This window comes from Toxotes jaculatrix, chromosome 10, assembly GCF_017976425.1.
Source record: "Toxotes jaculatrix isolate fToxJac2 chromosome 10, fToxJac2.pri, whole genome shotgun sequence".
In the NCBI taxonomy this organism is placed as follows: domain Eukaryota; kingdom Metazoa; phylum Chordata; class Actinopteri; family Toxotidae; genus Toxotes; species Toxotes jaculatrix.
Window position 1 is genome coordinate 20442424 of NC_054403.1, and position 17328 is coordinate 20459751.

The window sequence follows — 17328 nt, forward strand, 5'->3', positions numbered from 1 at the left end:
ATAAATGTGTTGTTTATACATCTGAAAATTACAGGAAATCACATGGAGGTGTTTGTGTTTACCTGTCATTATATATGAATCTGCACATGGCACCAATCCATGTAAATGCCAGTCCAAAAGTCAGGTGATCTGTATGAATATTTTGTAAGATTTTAATAAACATACTTCTGTGCCCACCACCACAGAGAAGTACGAGTGAAGAAGCTTCCTCTCTCTTTTGCTTACATCTAATGAAACACATTTTGAAACAAACAAAAAAAAAACCATCATCAATTCCAAGTGTTAACATGTCAGTCAAATCTCATTCGGCACAGCATATCCTACAGAGGACAAGGCTTCAAAATATGGAGGTCATAAACAATTAGAAATAAAAAAAACCTGACAGACAGCAGACACAGGGACTTCAGATGTTGTGATAGCCTGCAATTATCAAGGTATGCTGCTGTTTCTAATTAAAATGCTGTCACTGGCTGGAAACGTTTCAATATCCTGACTATGCTTTGTTTTACTCAGTTGACTGGAAAAATAAATAGTAAACCTTCTCTACCATGACTTTAAGTTGTCCTCACGTAACTGTTAAAGACCTTAAGCTCAGCTGACTATACAAATAACAGCTAAACTGAGAGACCTCCTAACAGGCCAAAAAAGTCAAGCAATGGCAATTTATAAGTTTGGACATATAAGGACAACAGCATTAAGCAAGTTCAGAACAACAATACTGCTGGGACTCAGCAGTAAGCAAAAGTACATTTAGCTTAGTTCACAGCACACAGGTAAAGTGAGGTTTGTTTACACAATGAGAAATTTTTCATTTATTGAAGAAAGTAATGTGGAGATATGGGCCTCTGTCTTTGCTGCAAACTTATTCAGAGATAGGTGGTCTGCAATAAATGACTCCTATAAAAAAAAGCTTGTAAGCCTTTTTAAAACACTTGCATTGTGATTCCTGAGACAGACCAATTATTACAAAAGTTATGGATCCAAGCAATAAAAAAGAAATCCTGAAAAATACAGGTCAAGTGCATCAGCAATGAAGATGCAGAGCACTTGGTTTGTCTTCCAGATTACATTTGGGGTGTGAGTCTAAATTTGCAAAACTTGGTGAGGCATATGTTAACTCCTGTAAACATCTTTTAAACTTTGACTAAATCAATATCACATAACTTAAGTCCCCATTACTAAGCTATGGTTTGGAGCATAAACAGCTGCTTGATTAGATTTTGAACGAAACATAAGAAAAACAGATTCTTTGATGGATGGCACTGGAGAGATTGTTTAATTTACCCAAATTGTGTTTCATGTGTGCTAACAGGTGCAGGAGATGTCTTGTTTATCTCCTGAGGAGTTTTGACCATAATTGGATGAAACGGTGTAGATAAACATGCTCACTCACTTTATTGAAAAGTAAAGACAGGTTTTAAAAACACGTAAAAAATAACTGACGTTGATTTGCCAAGCTATAAAAAAACAGAACTTGGGAAAAGTTGATAGTTACAGGCCAAAGTGTAGGTTGAATTTTGGACTGGCAGTGCTATTTTGATCCCAAAATGAGAGACAACATTTCTTCAAATAAAACAGCAACTAACACGGAAACAGTAAAAGAACACACACACATGCACACACAGAAAAATCACTCCATCTAATCTGAGGATGGGAACAGACATACATATCTGATAGCACTTATCATGAGGAACCATCACTAAGTGTGAAAGCAGAGCATCTGTGCAGACCACTGTGTACATGGTGAATAAATACTGTCTCATCTCTGCAGAGGATGAAGTACACTGACCACATTAATCCATGTGCTTGCACCAAATTCACTCCGTGAAAAGGCAGCTGAAACTCTGATTCAAATCAACAGCTTGTAGTTTAGTTTAGATCTCCTACTGCTAACGTCACTTCAATAGCAAATAACACTTATCTAGGAATGTGCAACATCCACTGTGAATAACATAATTAAATGTCACGTCATGTCAAAACATGTTTGCAATTAACAAGTATTCCTCACTGTGTATATTTAGGTATAGGCAGGTTTGACATGTACAAACCTGCTGAGGGTTTGATGGGACTTCAATCGTCCTGAGGCCAGTTCAAGATTGAAGATTGAAGATTCTAGAAAAATAAAGGAAATAAAAATATACTCTAAGCATAATAAATACAATACAATAAAATAAAAATATGCAAGTACTATGTACATGTACAAAAGGAGTACTATGAGTATTATGTACAAAACGGTGGAGTTTTGTCAGAATATAAGGTGCAATTACTGTCGCAGGTAGGACATTGTGCAAATATTGTTTATGTTGTATAAACATACAAGCTATGTGCAAGTTTCTCATTGTCACTGATGTGAGCAGATGCGACAATGAGATGGTGCGTGTTTACATGTTCAAAATTGCAGTCAGTTAGCCATTCGGGAGCACGATGGCCTGAGGATAGAAATTCATCCAGTGTCTCCAGGGTTTACACCATCATGAATTCATAGGACATTAAGATTTGAAAAGAGAGACATAAGACTAATTAATTAGAATCCAGCAGTTACTATAGTTGTTGTGCTGTCAGCAAATATAAAAGAGAATTTCAACAGTTCTTAGGCTGTGCCTCTACTTTCCTAGCAGTGTGACTAAACACAATGATGCAATCTAACTGCCTCCCCTGCACTGCAGATAGAAAGAAAATAGCAATACATGAAATAGTGTAGAAAATCATCGACAGGGTCTCACTTTACTGAGCTGGGAAATTTGCTGAACTTCTGCAATCAATGCCCTGAATCTGGACTTCGATATCAACTTTCTGGGAACAATTATGATCCCTGCCAAGCCATACTGAAGTCTGGAGCACAGTATTACATGGTTTAAGAAGGGCTATGGTATTGTTGATATACTGAATTGGGTAAAAGGGCTTTTGTCCACTCTGCACCTTACGCATGGAATATGTTGCAGAAAGACAGGAAACTGAGTTCATTTATTTGAGCGCTTTTAAATCCAAATTGAGAGTTCTTGAGGCCAACTCCACAACATGCACTTGTTTTTAATAATCTGTTTGTAAATTTAGTCTCTTTCCTGTTATTTTGTCTTTACTTGTGTAACTGTGTTTTGTATTTGTTGTTGCCTATCTTGACCAGGGCTCCCTTGAAAAAGAGGTTCTTAATCTCAATGGGATTTTCTTGGTTAAATAAAGGTTAAATAAAAATGTTCTGAGTAGGTGGAAACGAATCCTCACCTGAAATTTACACAAAGTTGAATTGAGCTTATAACATGGTGCTTTTACAGCTTTTAAGGTGTTCACCTTTGTACAGTCCTCACACAATATTTTCATACAGTCCCTCACCATGCTGTCAACTTTGCTGTAGGGAAGACATTTCCATTATTTACGGACTATTGAGGCTACTGTCCGAAATAAATTGGTTTCTCTGCCTCTCCTGTGATCGTGATTGTTGAATACAGGTGCAAAATGGTAGGCCCACAAAAAAGGACCCTAATCAGTTTCTGAGGGACTGAGACAAAAAAAAGGTTCTATATTTACCACTGATGTTGTAGATGGCTAGCAGGGAAAATTTCTTCCATCAAACTCTAGATAGAGTAGCTGCAGTGGAAATGTATTGATATGCCATTACATTGCCTGCATTTGACCAGTTATCCACAGGAGTACGTAAAATACATCCGCCAACAGCAAAATATCATATAATATAGTATGTTGTCAATAGCTATTTGTCAACAGTACTTCAGAAGAAAGCTCATTGTTCTTTGCAAACTCATCCTCCCTTGATACCTTAAATGTTCCAGAAGATAAACGGAGAGCTTGTTTGTGTTTGTGAAGAGTCGTCAAATGCCATTAATATTTATACATTTGTCAGTAGCACTGCACATTCTAATAATTTTTTATTTATTAGAATGGAGGTTTCCTGTTATTAACATAATGCAACAGAGGGGGGTGGCTCTAGTGTTGCAGGATTTGGGCAAGGAAATTGACATAAAGCAGACTTCTCATGTTATTGTAAACATGGAAACACTCAGGATTAGTCATGCAGGGGTTCATATATCTGAATGTGGGGGTCTGCGATATCAATCATTGTGATGGGGAAGGCCCATAAGAACTGATTGAAACACTTGACAAACATCTGAAACAGGCTTGTGCAGTATTAATATGTGCCATCCAAAGAAACAGAAAAGTTTAATTTCTTTCTTTGTTTGGAATTTTTCTGCAATGTAAACTGTAACTGAGTCAATTTCACAGCTTTTTCAAGTTTATTTTCTAAAAGAAATTGTAAATGTTGGAAGTCAATCGACAAATCCATTAATTGCTTAAGTAATACTTACAAAAAGTGTTTCTTAACTTACAGAGGTTTTCGTGACAGTTAATCTAAAAAACTAGAAACGTCCCAGAAACTGCATCCAACTGCTCAGCTTTGTGCCTCATTACTGAAATCATGAACAATGTGCTCAGTGTGTTTCAGTGGTTTTGAGATCTTTATACTTCCTTTTGGAGATGATGCTGTTTCTCTGGAGGAACTACAATATCCCTGACAGTAACTTGGGGAACAGAGCCTACAAGTTGACAATCAATCAGCTTTAATAAGGGGTCAGTCATGCATTGAGTGAAAGCTCAGGGGCTGTCACTGTTGATTTTGCTAGAGTGTATCCTTGGGATCTTGATCAAGCTGTGCAGCAAGGAATCAAAAGACATTAACTGAGCACTGATGCAGTTTTAATGACACTGACACTCTATTTCACGGTTCATCCAGGGTAAGTGCAGTTAGAAAGCCTCCTCACATGTTCTGGGAACTATGTATTACTAATAAATAAATGATTATTAGCAATTATTATAAATTAACCACTGTCATATGATGCAAGCATAGACGAGATTTATGAGGAAAGTACTGTACAAATTCCCACAAGGCCACAGAATAACTCAGAGTGCATCAGAAGTGAATTATAACCAATGATATCAATGTAATGCTGGTATTACTGCAATGATAGTTGCAGCATGTGTTATGCATGTGTAATGTTTTTATGTTCAACATCTTAATTTAGCTTTAGCATGCTAGCATATGCTAATTAGCATATGTTAAATTAATCCATCCTTTCATGAGTCATATCCATACATTATACAAACGGCAACATACTGTATAGGCAATAGCTAAGAGGCTGTTTATGCCAGTTAACCAGCATGTCTGACTGGAGAGGATATTAGAAGTAATGTGTTTAACGTGAAGATGTTAAGTACAGAAAACACAATGATAATGTGATTACAATACAGATAGGTAGTGTGAAATAAACATTAGCCAAAGTTCAAATTCCATACATATGCTAATGCATATTTCCCATGCTGTCAACTCACTTATCTCAATCAGCTGATTGTGGCTGTGAGCGTCAACCAATGTGATATCATCTTGTGGCTGTCAGGACTAAAACTACTCCTCTCTAAGCTGCTTTCAGCTGTCATTTCAGTGTTGTGTTGACAAGCTTCACCTGATCCCCTCCACCTCCCGCATTCATCAGATCCAACTCCTTGGTGTGATTCAGGGTCCGGGTGCACGTCCAGTGAGCTCATCAGATATTCTCCTCCATCCTTCCCGGGTAAAAGATGTAACACCAGGAAGAGTTTTCTCTTTGTCGCCAAGCCATCGGGAGTTCTTCGATTTCTGTTCTGGCATCAGGTAAAAAAGACTCATTAGACTCATTCGACCACTATAGCTGTACAGACTATGTTTTAACACTATATAACCATATCAGTGATAACTTCTGTCTTTGCTTTTCTTTAAGTTAATCTGTAGCAATACAGCTATCCTTTAGTTTAATAATTTTAGCAAATTATTGTGAAAATTACATAGAATTTGATCAAGTTATACTGCTGCAAGTTTGAGTATAGGTTTGTGAGTCCTTCAACATCGTAATATAAAATTAAATATATTTTCTGCCTCTTGCCAAGTTCTATTTACTCCCATATTTATCTCATGGCCAAAAACCTGGTTTTGTTAGCTCATGTACATCACTGCCAACCTCCTAAGGTGCCAAGCAACCCGGCAGGCCTTCGGGTGTTTGCAGTTCTACAAGAACTTAATGAAAATCCTACAGTCCCTTAACAGAAAACACCACATGGGGATGCTTTGCCAGCTTTGCTGCCAAAAGTAATAAATACTGAAAATCAGTGTCTAAGGACCAAATGTGAACACTAGAGAACATGTCAAAGAACTCATGCCAACCAAACCACTTCTCATGTCTAAAAATAAAACTTTTCTTAAATAAGTTTCCACTGTGCAGATAATTGCTGTTGGTGCAAAGCGATTCATCTTTGGTAAAGGTCACTCGATTCATAACAGCATGAAGAGTGTCCATCGCTCATTAGGAGAGAGTTTCACTATCCCATCTAACCTGGCATGAGCCACACTGTGCTGGCATTTCAGATCAAACACACTGATCAGGCCCACTGCTTTCACCGTCTAATGGGTCAGAGATACTACTGCTGGACCCAACCGCAGGATGATCCGTGGTCAAGATATTTTCTTACCAGAGAACAGTACTAAGCTGCAATAATTTCTAGAATAATGCCATGAATACATTTTCCAAAGTACAGAGAGAGACTTCTCTTATACCATTTCCCCTCCATAACCTTCCTCTGACCTTTAGGGTATGAGTATTTGATTTGGAAAAGTCTGCTTAAGGGGTGCAAATACCTTATGGGGATTCACTGCTGTGTTCCAGACTCTTTCCTACTTTGTATGATGATCTATGTATAAGAAAGGGAAGGAGGGAAAGGGACAGAGAAAGACAGATTGGGTAAAAGCAGTGAGATGCATTGTGTGTCATACTCCACTGAAACCTGCAGCTTAATATCCTGTGCCCAGACACCCCAGAGACCACACTGTAAAGCAATTATTCCAACACTTGCCATTCATTCAGGCTAAAAGTGCATGCAATTCTCCGAGCATACTAAAACGAAGTAAACAAAAACATTGTATAAAACATGATTTGCTACCTGCCAAACTAATAATCCTCAAAGAAATAGAAATCTCTTTAGTTCTAGCTTTAATATTCCATAGTTCTGGTTTCTAAGATGTCATTCCAAGTGCCTGCAGGCAAGTGTTTCTGGAGCTGTGCTGCATCTCTGTGCTGCAGCACTGGCACCCTGGAAATAAGAGTCAATTTTTGGAGCTTTTATGCATACATAAATTAACAAGGCCCGTGCAGCTTTTATTGAGAAGGGAACCCGCATGAACATGTCCCCCAGCGCTATGGCCATACACCCACTGTCAATGCAAATCACCCCCAGTGCTGGCCCACTGGCTGGAAAATTACAGGGTGAGTTGTAGCTGCTCTTGTGCTCAATAGGAGGAGCTGTTGACTCACCACCTCGTGTCAGCAGGCTTTCTGAGCTTTATCCAGTGATAGATCTAGTTAAGATTTAAATATGTAGTGATTTACCTGGTGACAGCCAAAAACAGCAGCACACTGCTCTGTGTCAGTGTCCAAACTCTTTGACTGCAAACCTGCTGGCCCATGACCAGTGTGGACAGACATAGCACTGAAGCCCCTCTGTGTTCTTCTAATCCACTTTCAGGGGTGATTTGTTTATCTTATTTTGGTCCACATGTGCTGCACACACAGCCAGAATCCTCTCACCTGCTCGCTCAAGGGAGGCCATAATCATAATTAAGTAGACGAGGATGCCTTCAGGAAAAAACATGAGAGGAAAAGGTAATTAAGGGGCATCTCGGGCATCATGATATCACCCTAAAGAACCTGTTTATCTCCTCACGTCCAATTATACCGATCTGAGACGTGATGTGAGTATGCATAAATGGATTTAGGAAATCATTCTAAGAAACCCCCCCCTCCCACAGTGACACTAATGCCCTTAAATTTAACATTCAGGCTCAGTATTCGCATCAGCAGATGCCCAAGGACATCTTCAAACATCTCTCCCAGAGACTTCACAAGTTGGGAGCTGTCCTGCGGCATTGTCACCGCTCGTGAGGTAAATCACACCCTTGAATAGCTTTTGCTTGCACACACCTTGAATTGAATTAATGAGGAGGCTCCTCACTGTGTCATAGCGATGAGAAGACAACAGTGAATAGAGACTGGCATTCACAGGGACTGCTGGTGGATTTAATTAGTCTGTGTTTACCTCCTTGTGCAATGCCCGAGAACCTGATGCACAATCACAAGCATATTTGTGCGTGCACATTCACTCACACACAAACACCTGTAAAAGAGATAAATTGCGAGTGCCTTCAGTCTATCAGTGCGTAGGAATGGCAACTCCGTTGGGAGGAAACGCTAGACAGAAAGCAGCTTCTGAAAGAAAAGAATGCACCATATTAGTGTTTTGTTTATGTCAAAGAGAGCAAGAGAGATACCTAATGAGTGAGAAAGGAAGTAGAAAGAGTAGTGATGCACAACTCTGCACAGGCAGCATCTCTCACGATCCCACGTGCACCATCAAGCAGGCAAAAGCTGAAAATATGGAAGTGTGCAGTTTCTCATCATCATCATCAACAACATACCGAATCAGTGTCTTGGAGAACAGAGGCAGGACTGATCTGTGCTCTCAAACATTGCTATGACTACACATCAAAAAAAAAAAAAAAGCGCTGTAAACAGCAGCTGCATTCACTCTTTTATTTTATATCATGCTTGACGAGAGCCTACAAACTAAGTGGGTTGGAGGTTACATTCTGTATTTAACATGCAAACAACTCCACTCCCACGACAGATAGTTTACTTTTCATCCATGAAACCTTCTTCCCTTTCAAACCGCTGCTGTTAATAATGGATACATGCGTACGGAAGAAAGGCCTTGTAGGAGCTTGTAGGCAGAACGTACTCGTTCCCCATTATTAATTCAGGTACAAGAACTAGTATGCTGACAAGTGCATGAACGCTAATTTTTCAAATGCAATGCCTGTAGGAGATGGAGGAGGCCTATGAGAGCAAATCATGTGTAATAATAAACCTTTGTTTCCCAGAGCAACGAGGGAAGAGAGTGCGCCGCCAAATAGCCCAGTGGAGGCGCATTAAGAACGCTTGACTGGGCTTTTGGGAGGAACCTCCAGTTCTGACGGCAAGAGCTTTCCATCTGAAGGTGGAGAAGAAAACTCACTCCCCTCAGTAGAGTGTTGTATAACCACTTAATATATGGATCCAGGCGAGTAGTACACAAACACACACACAAACATTTTGTGTATGCACCATGCCAGAAACCGCACACACACCAACTGCCTCACCAATTAAACATCATTACCACGATCCCCTAGGTGTATTTCCCTGTTAAGTGTGATGCGGCTGTGCTATGCCTTTAGCCAGGCCGAGAGCCAGGCTTAATGGGCTTTTCAGAGGCATAAACGCCCCTATATAAGATTCTAAAACCAGCCTTGAGTAAGAACAGCTTGAATTACCGCCTTGCGGTTGTATGCCTCCGTCAACCAGTCAAGTTGCAGTTTACATCCAAGTATGTCCAGACTCATTTATGTAAAGAAAACTCAATAAAGAGCCAGATATAATGAAATTCCCTCCAGTTGTTCCTGATATAACACGTTCACAAGAATCGGATGGATGTGAAGTTACACTGACCTTCGACCGCCAAAATAATTTCATTCTGGAGTCAAAGTGAATGTTTGTGCCAAATTTGAAGAAAATCTCTCCAAGCGTTGCTGAGATATCATGTTCATGAGAATGGGATGTACATAAATAATTCCTCGGGTCACGGCCGTCACTGGCACTGAGGGATGAAAAGGTAGAAACCAGAAAAAAATAATGACCTTCAAGCAAGAACGAGCACAGAAGAGACCACTTGTCTTGTGCAGGTGTGTCGGTGTGTGTCTCTCAGGACTGATAGAACGGGCTGGCCAGCTTAAAGATGTTTGTGCAGCCACATGAGAATCACACACAAGCGTGCACGTGCGCGCGCGCACACACACACACACACACACACACACACACACACACACACACACACACACACACACACACACACACACACAGACACTTGTTTTACAACCAGACTCTGAGCATCAGATGTACAAAAATAAAACTCAAACATTTTTATATACTCAAACATCTTTTTATAATCAAAAATATCATCCAAGCATTTACAGTGTATTACAACAAATGATTCTATGCAACTGTGAACAGCCTTTACAGAAAATGAAGAAATATATCCATTTTTGATCTATGTTACAAACCAGGAACAGCAAAAAGAGAAGAGAGAGATGAGGCCAAAGGGTTCGGAGGTTTGAAGTGTTCAGTTTGACCCTGATAAACCTCCTTGGTTAGCCCTGTAGTCCTGGCCCACACTGACACCATACAGAGCCAACCATAGGCTCAGAATGTACAATGCCCTGCCCATGTGGGTGATAACTACGTAATAATCCAGTGACTGCAGAAAACGGTGCTCTTCTGTAACTCCCAGTGATTCGTTATGTCTAAAAATGTTTTGCACTGAGAAACCGAGAGTCCAACCTCATGAAGACTTCGTCACCATGGTTCTGGTGTCAACATTCCTGTCGCCATGGAAATGCTGCGTTTTTTACGTCTCTGCCACCTACACAGAGTCCCTGAAATGCTCATGTAACATTCCTCCTTGATCTGAGATCTGTGCTCAGTCATCTGTGTCCTTGTACAGTCAGGTACAGTCCACAGACTTTGATATTTGGGGGCTTTATACTGTTTCCTTCACATCTCTGCAGTGTCTCTGCGTTGCCTCGTCTGCCTGTCGTCTCTCCCACGTCCCAGAAGTGCCACCAGCGGAGTCTATGTGCTCTTGATGCCCTGGAAACCGCAGAAGTTCCAGCGTTTCTCCAGACTTGCTCCAACCCCGGTCAACTCCTGTCTGAAGGTGCAGGGCAGCCGAGACAGAAGAGCCTCCACCTCGCCGGGGTTAATCTACAGACACACACACACACACCCTTTTTAAGGGAGCTTTTACACCTGTAGTCTGGTTCACATGATCCAGACCAAGAGAAAAATACTACATTGTTTAAGTATTGGTCCGGTTTGTGTTCACGCTGACTTTTTACAAATGAACCAAGAGGAGTAAACATGACGACCGACAGGTAACACACTGATTGGATTGTGTTAGTGCTGTTTTCCTGCATCATCAGGACCCACGTGGGGAAATCAAATTGTAGTGACTGACAGCAGGTCACTCTGCGCTTCAGTGCTTCTTATGTGTATATTCATGTTCTCTGGTGGTACAAAGAGCTCACAGAGAAATTGACTGACAAGTGTTATTGACTGTAAATTGATCACATCTCACGAATTATGACAAATGGGTAGATAAAGGATAAAAAAAAAGACATGTCTTTTATGGCAGTATACTGAGTTTACATGTCACCATGGTAAATGATTGACAGTTCATAAATATATACATAGTTTATACAGACTGATTATGCACCTATGCTCCACATTATTTTTTTTTAATAAAACAATTAGAGGGGCATGTTGCTATGTATTCGTTGCTATGACGAAACACATATGATGAATAATGTTTGCCTTTTTTTTTTTCCTCTGGTTTTCCTTTTCCCTCTCTCACCTTGGTCACCCGCTGAATTAAATTTGGATGTGACACATACATCCACATGTTATTCTTTTAACATACTCCACACCTCCTCTCTACCCACACTCACAAAGCATTCACTCGCTCCAATCACACCTCCATCACAATCGAAGAATCATAGTGTCAGTAAATTTATAGCGACAGCACAGCAGCCACCTGACTAAGTGTAATCTGGCTCACACCACTCGGGTGGGCTGAGGATCATCAGTCAATTGAAATCCAGAGGTGACGGAGCCAAAATGCACTGTACGTGCTGCTGTAGACAACCCGCAGTGTCTTGCATTAATAAGTAGATTGTTCAAGCCCTGTGCTGATGTCAGGATGAATTAAACTCCATCATGGAGATATTCATTATCATTATACACAATGGAGCTGTGTTTGGAGCCACCAGATAAGCAGAGGGGATTGGGCTTGTTGTTGGGGAGTCTAGCCAATGATATTGACAAAACTCTGTGGGCTGCTTGATGAGTGTAGTGGAGAGTCGGTGTGGGAACAACAGATGCACAGGCAAACTCAGACGCACACAGACAGACAAGCGTGGGCGTACGCTCACACACACACACGCACGCATGCACATACGCACACACACACGACCCAACACACAGACACACTAGACAGAAAAACCCAAAAGGCATGAGAGAGGAAAGACAGTCACACTCTATTCTTTTCATGTGTGAGAATGAGTCAGGGTAGTGATGAGCATATTCAAAGAGTTTGTTACATAGAAGAGTAATTTCTTGGGGCCACCTTGTGGACGCAGAGACAACATTTTTGAAGATAATAAGTTAATTCTTCCAAAAATAATGAAAAAGTAAGAAGAGCCTGAAGTCTGTTTGATCGGTGACTGCAACTCTAAAGGGAGCGGAGACATCTGCCATTTTTCCAGAATGTCTTCTTGACGGGGGCGGATAGCAGAAAAGGCCATTAATCTTAGTGTTACCTTTTGGAGGTGACATTGAAAGCTGGCATTTTGAAAGCCTCATGTAAGTGGCAGTGAAGAGCGATAATACGCCTAAAATGCCTCCTCAGAAAGATGGGGATAAAATAGCTATGCTTCGCAAGACAGAGTGGAAACTCAGGGTGCCTGAGGACTGAGGGTGGTGTTTGGCTTCAGGGGTCAGGAGGAAGGATCTAGTTTTAATATGTTACATTGTCAGGGGAAATCACACAAATAACCACATACAGCTCGACAACTAGCTACGAAATTTCAGGCCAGAGAAGGCCAAAGTTTAGCTTTCATTATTACAGGGTTTGGAGAGCCAAATGTTTCTGCTAAATGTATATTTAGAGATATATCGCAAAGTTAGTCGTAGCAGTAGTAGTTTAACATTTTGGCAAATACAGTGAACAAATCTTGCCCATTTAATACAATTTTATTTGTTTTTAGCCAAAACCCAAGAAGCTGCTGGGCAGGGATGATACCAGTCTTAATGAAATCTGTGGAGAGATGTTCTGCTGCTCTTCATAAATCTCAGCTGCTCTTTGCTGGAGGGGTTTTGTTGCTCTACCTTCAGCTTTAAAATAATCCAAAGGTTTTCTACTGGATTCAAGTCAGTAGAACATATTTGGCCAGGTCATAGTTCTCACTTTTTTTCTTCTTTAAAAACTCTTGTTGATTTTTCCAAGTGTTTTGAGACTGGGAGTCATCTTTTCGCTCAGAATCTGGGTGTACATACTTGCATTTATAGTACCATCTATAAACATCATCTCTCCTGCACACTACCACCTTCATGTTTTTAATGTACTATGCAGTCACTGTGGTGGTCCTGTCCAGGTCCACATGGTGTCATTTTTTGAGGACAGCCACTGTGTCTTCTCTTACTGGAAGTATGGTTCTTCCTACAGCCTTCTAACCACTGCTACATCTGTGTTTTGGCTTGTGTTCAGGAGCCTACTGAGAAGCCTGTGGTGTTCAGAGTTTATACTTTATAACCTTGTTCATATCCTTAACTGAAAATCACAAGTGTACTCACTTTTGTTGCACTGTGGTTGCACTTTGGGGCCAATCTTTTCAATGTAGTTAATCGAATCGGTTTATTTATTATTATACATGCCATCGAATGCCTTAAACTTCAACTTAGAAATAATACTATTTTTCTAAGATGGTACAATTTTGAATCATTTAACATTTTAGTGATATTGCACAGGGGTGCACTCACTTTTGTTGTATACTGCACTTGTATTCTGTTTCTTGCTTAGAGTTAGACGAGAAGATCAATACCACTTTGCAAAATGCTGAACTGTTCCTACTTCAAGTGCTTTGGCTTCAACTAAAGAGCTCTTCTGCAAAATGAATCCATTTGTATGGAAAGGGCTGGAAAAGCATTAAGGAGCAACGCTTGCATCAAGGGGCTGTGTCTCAACTGCACAGCAGGACTCTGGCACACAACAAGCCCATATGTCAGCCCTGTAGGGGGGACTGACACTGTGTCTGTATGGGTGCATGTAATCTAGGAGTGCTGAAGGCCAGCTCTGCTAATCTTCTCCACAGAGGAAGTTGTGATGTGTGTGAGTCCTTTACCTTGGTGTCCAAACGCTGCAGGTAGGAACAGATGTACTCGATGCTAGCTCCGAACGGGTGGACGTGCAGAAACGTTGATATGATCCCTGAAGTAGAAAAAGCAAGTCATGCAAAGATGTTACTGCGGAGACATGTCACATAGCTCCAGTTTCTGTCACCTGTCAAGCATTAACAAGGTGCCGAAGGACGTGCACAACACCAGTTTATCTACGTCCTCCTTCTCTCCTCTGACTGAGTCTAACACAAGCTTTGGAGTGGCTTCTCCCCGAGTCCCAATACTGTTAAGAGCCTCTTGTATATTGTGGCTTCAGATTAGAGATTAGAGAGAGTGTTTAATGATGGCTTTGATGCCGTTGTCTCTCATCAAAGCCATACGCTCCCCCAGCTCAAACAAACCATCTGCTATCAGCTCACAGTTAGGGCCAGGAGAGAGATAATCCTCCACCTCTGCTTACTAACCACCTATGGAGCATCGAGGGACCGACAGTTGAGACAAACGCACGCAGTGTTAAAATCATAAAGCTCGAACACTAATGCAAGAATACCCCTGTCACTGGAGACGTTTGAGAGGAAAATACTACTCCAGGACTTCATTTTTGCCACCTGTGGGAGGTCAGTCGATACTCGAACACAAACAATGTGCTAGCCTGGAGCTGCTCCACTGACAATGAATAAGCGTCTGACTGGGAGTCTAATGGTGCATTCAGATACAACGCAGAGTAGAATTTCATGATGATTTATTTGCATGAATTCGCCCACTGGAGTCTTTTTTGCTGTCTGTGTTTATTTGCCTTAAAGAACCAATGAACATGTTCTCCAACTGACAGTACAGACGTTTGCTGTATCAACACGCACCCACTCCATGTGTGTGGAGATTGCCAGTACGTGTGTGAGTGTCGGCGCTCATACCAAGACTCCGATTCATTATCATCTAATGTTTTACCGATAAAAGATGACCTTTAAACGCTTTCACAGGATAACATAAAATCCAGCTGTTCCTCTTGATTTTACATCACATTTCGTCCTTTGAGTCTCACAACTTGGGATAAATGCCAACTGTGGTGATCAGATTTTTCTGAACCTGATGGGAATCCCAAGCGTCACACTGTCATGTAAATTTGTAGCTCGTTCTCGACGGTAGACGGAATTTCACCTTAAATTGCACCAATTAGAGCAAATCTGCATCTGCTCACCTCTTATCGAGTCTTCTTAATGAGGTTGTATGTGCTATGTATGTGTTTGGTAACCTGCTAGACTGCCCTGGGCAAAACTGAGCTGAACCCCCTTCCTACCTTTCTGTGAAATATGTATTATCCTGGGCCCTTCAAATACTCATTACTAATGAGTACTTGCAAGCAATTAAACAATCAATTGCCCTAAGCTGGAATCTTTCCTGATCCCAGGCATTAATTGTCAGTTATAAAATGGCATATATTTGTTTATTAATATGCAAACTGTGGTCACAATATAAGCTGAAATAATACAGGTCCAGATAAACCAGATTTTGACACAGGACCTAAGAGAGGGAATAATGCAGGAAATAATGCAGCCACTGGTCAGGTGTACAGATCTTTGAAAGCAGACTGGATTTGTACTTATTTCTTAAGTTCTTTATTTTCAAACTTCTGTCACTTTTTGTGCAACACCATGAATACTGAGAGAAGACTGCCTGAAACTGTGTTATCTCCTGTGTTATCCCCGTTTGTACTATTAACAGCACTGTGACTACGAAGACACAGATACACACACAAATAATTCCTGGATAAAGATGAGTGAGGCAGCAGAATGCAAACAGGAGGCAGTGTGGATTGTGTTGTGGCCATTTGGAACAGGTATAAACACTTTGGTGTTTATTATTTTCTTTTCTTTTTTTTCTGTTTCATATTGTGTTTTTTTTTCTGGTGCATATTCCTGAAATGTGCCTCAAAACATCCCTAGAAATGCATAATAACACTATGTCTGTTTGCTTGTACGCACTCTAAGAATACTGAGCAATTAATTGGTAAAAACACAACAAAAACAATGTTTATATCAAAGTGATATAAACAGAGTCACGTCAGCGTACCTACTAGCAGAGCCTCCCTCTCAGAGTGGACAGGACTCGGCGGATTCTTCTCAGTTGGACCTTCCTTCTCCTGACTGCAGGACACCACTGTTGATACTGTTGCTTCCTACACACCCACAAACACACACACATACACTGAGTTCGCGTAAATGAATCTGCCACCACCCACGACTTGACTGTTGCTGACGTGAAGTAAACAAGCTCAAATTTAAGCTGATGCATGGCACACAATAAAAAGACAATCAAACACAAATAAGTGGAATGAACACATCAGAAAGTTTCACCACCAGCACATCAACATGGAGAGATGATGAGGATGGGGATAATGAGGCAAGGGAGAATATTCAGCCAGCAGCTATAACTCTGATAGAGGGATGAAATGCATGTCTCTCACACACACACACACACACACACACACACACACACACACACACACACACACACACATAAAAGGAGACAAGAAGAACAAATGGAGGGAGAGGGGAAGAGACTTGGAAGGCAAATGATCAAGCTGTTTGTTTCAGATCTCTGACAGGTGGCAGAAAAAAGGCAGGGGAGCGACAGAAGAGTTTTTGTCTGTTTGTTGTCCCACATTGTATTGTGCGTACTCTTTCCACTTATGGTGTGGGATGCCTGGTGGCCTTTTTCTGTTTTTAATCGATCCATTACACCCTGCGAGCGTGTGTCAGTGTGTGGGTGTGTTGGCATATGCACATGTGCAAGCCATTTTTGCTTTATGACTCCTTTATTTCCTAGCCCAGTTGTGTCTGGGTGATTTGTTCAATGACAAATGCAGTTGCACTGAACTCGACTGGCTTGTAATGATCTGTCATGTCACTGGAAGAGGTTAGAGAAGAAAGTCGGAGAAGGAGGAAGGAGAAGAAGAAGAAGAGAGAATGAGGACACAAACAATATCTGGAGATGAATGAGGAGGGCTAAACCTTTTTTTCACTTACACTGGTCTGATTAGCGCTGTCCTCGCTGCCTCTGTCATCTTGCTTCGACATCTCCAGCTGTGGCACATTAGAAACATATGAGGGGTAAGCCACTGAGAAACAAGCTAAGTGCTAATATAGACAGAGAGCGTGGTGGTGCACAGCATGGTGCGCAAAAACAGACAAATACAAGCATTGTTTATTTTTAGAATAATGTCCAGAAATGTGCTGAATTTGAACAAATGACA

General features: G+C 41.0%; 1 protein-coding gene across 5 annotated transcripts in view; it reads right to left on the reverse strand.

Moving 5' to 3' along the window:
- Positions 1 to 10069: 10069 nt before the first annotated feature.
- The window catches only part of enox2 (ecto-NOX disulfide-thiol exchanger 2), a 160997-nt gene continuing 153738 nt past the window's right edge, over positions 10070 to 17328 (reverse strand). For all 5 annotated transcript variants that reach the window (XM_041048652.1, XM_041048649.1, XM_041048650.1 and 2 more), the window contains 4 exons: positions 17102 to 17158; positions 16146 to 16251; positions 14081 to 14166; positions 10070 to 10886 (listed from right to left, as the gene is read on the reverse strand). In XM_041048652.1, the coding sequence (XP_040904586.1) occupies positions 10755 to 10886; positions 14081 to 14166; positions 16146 to 16251; positions 17102 to 17158 (381 nt within the window). In that variant the 3' untranslated portion in view covers positions 10070 to 10754. The remainder of the gene's footprint in view (positions 10887 to 14080; positions 14167 to 16145; positions 16252 to 17101; positions 17159 to 17328) is intronic.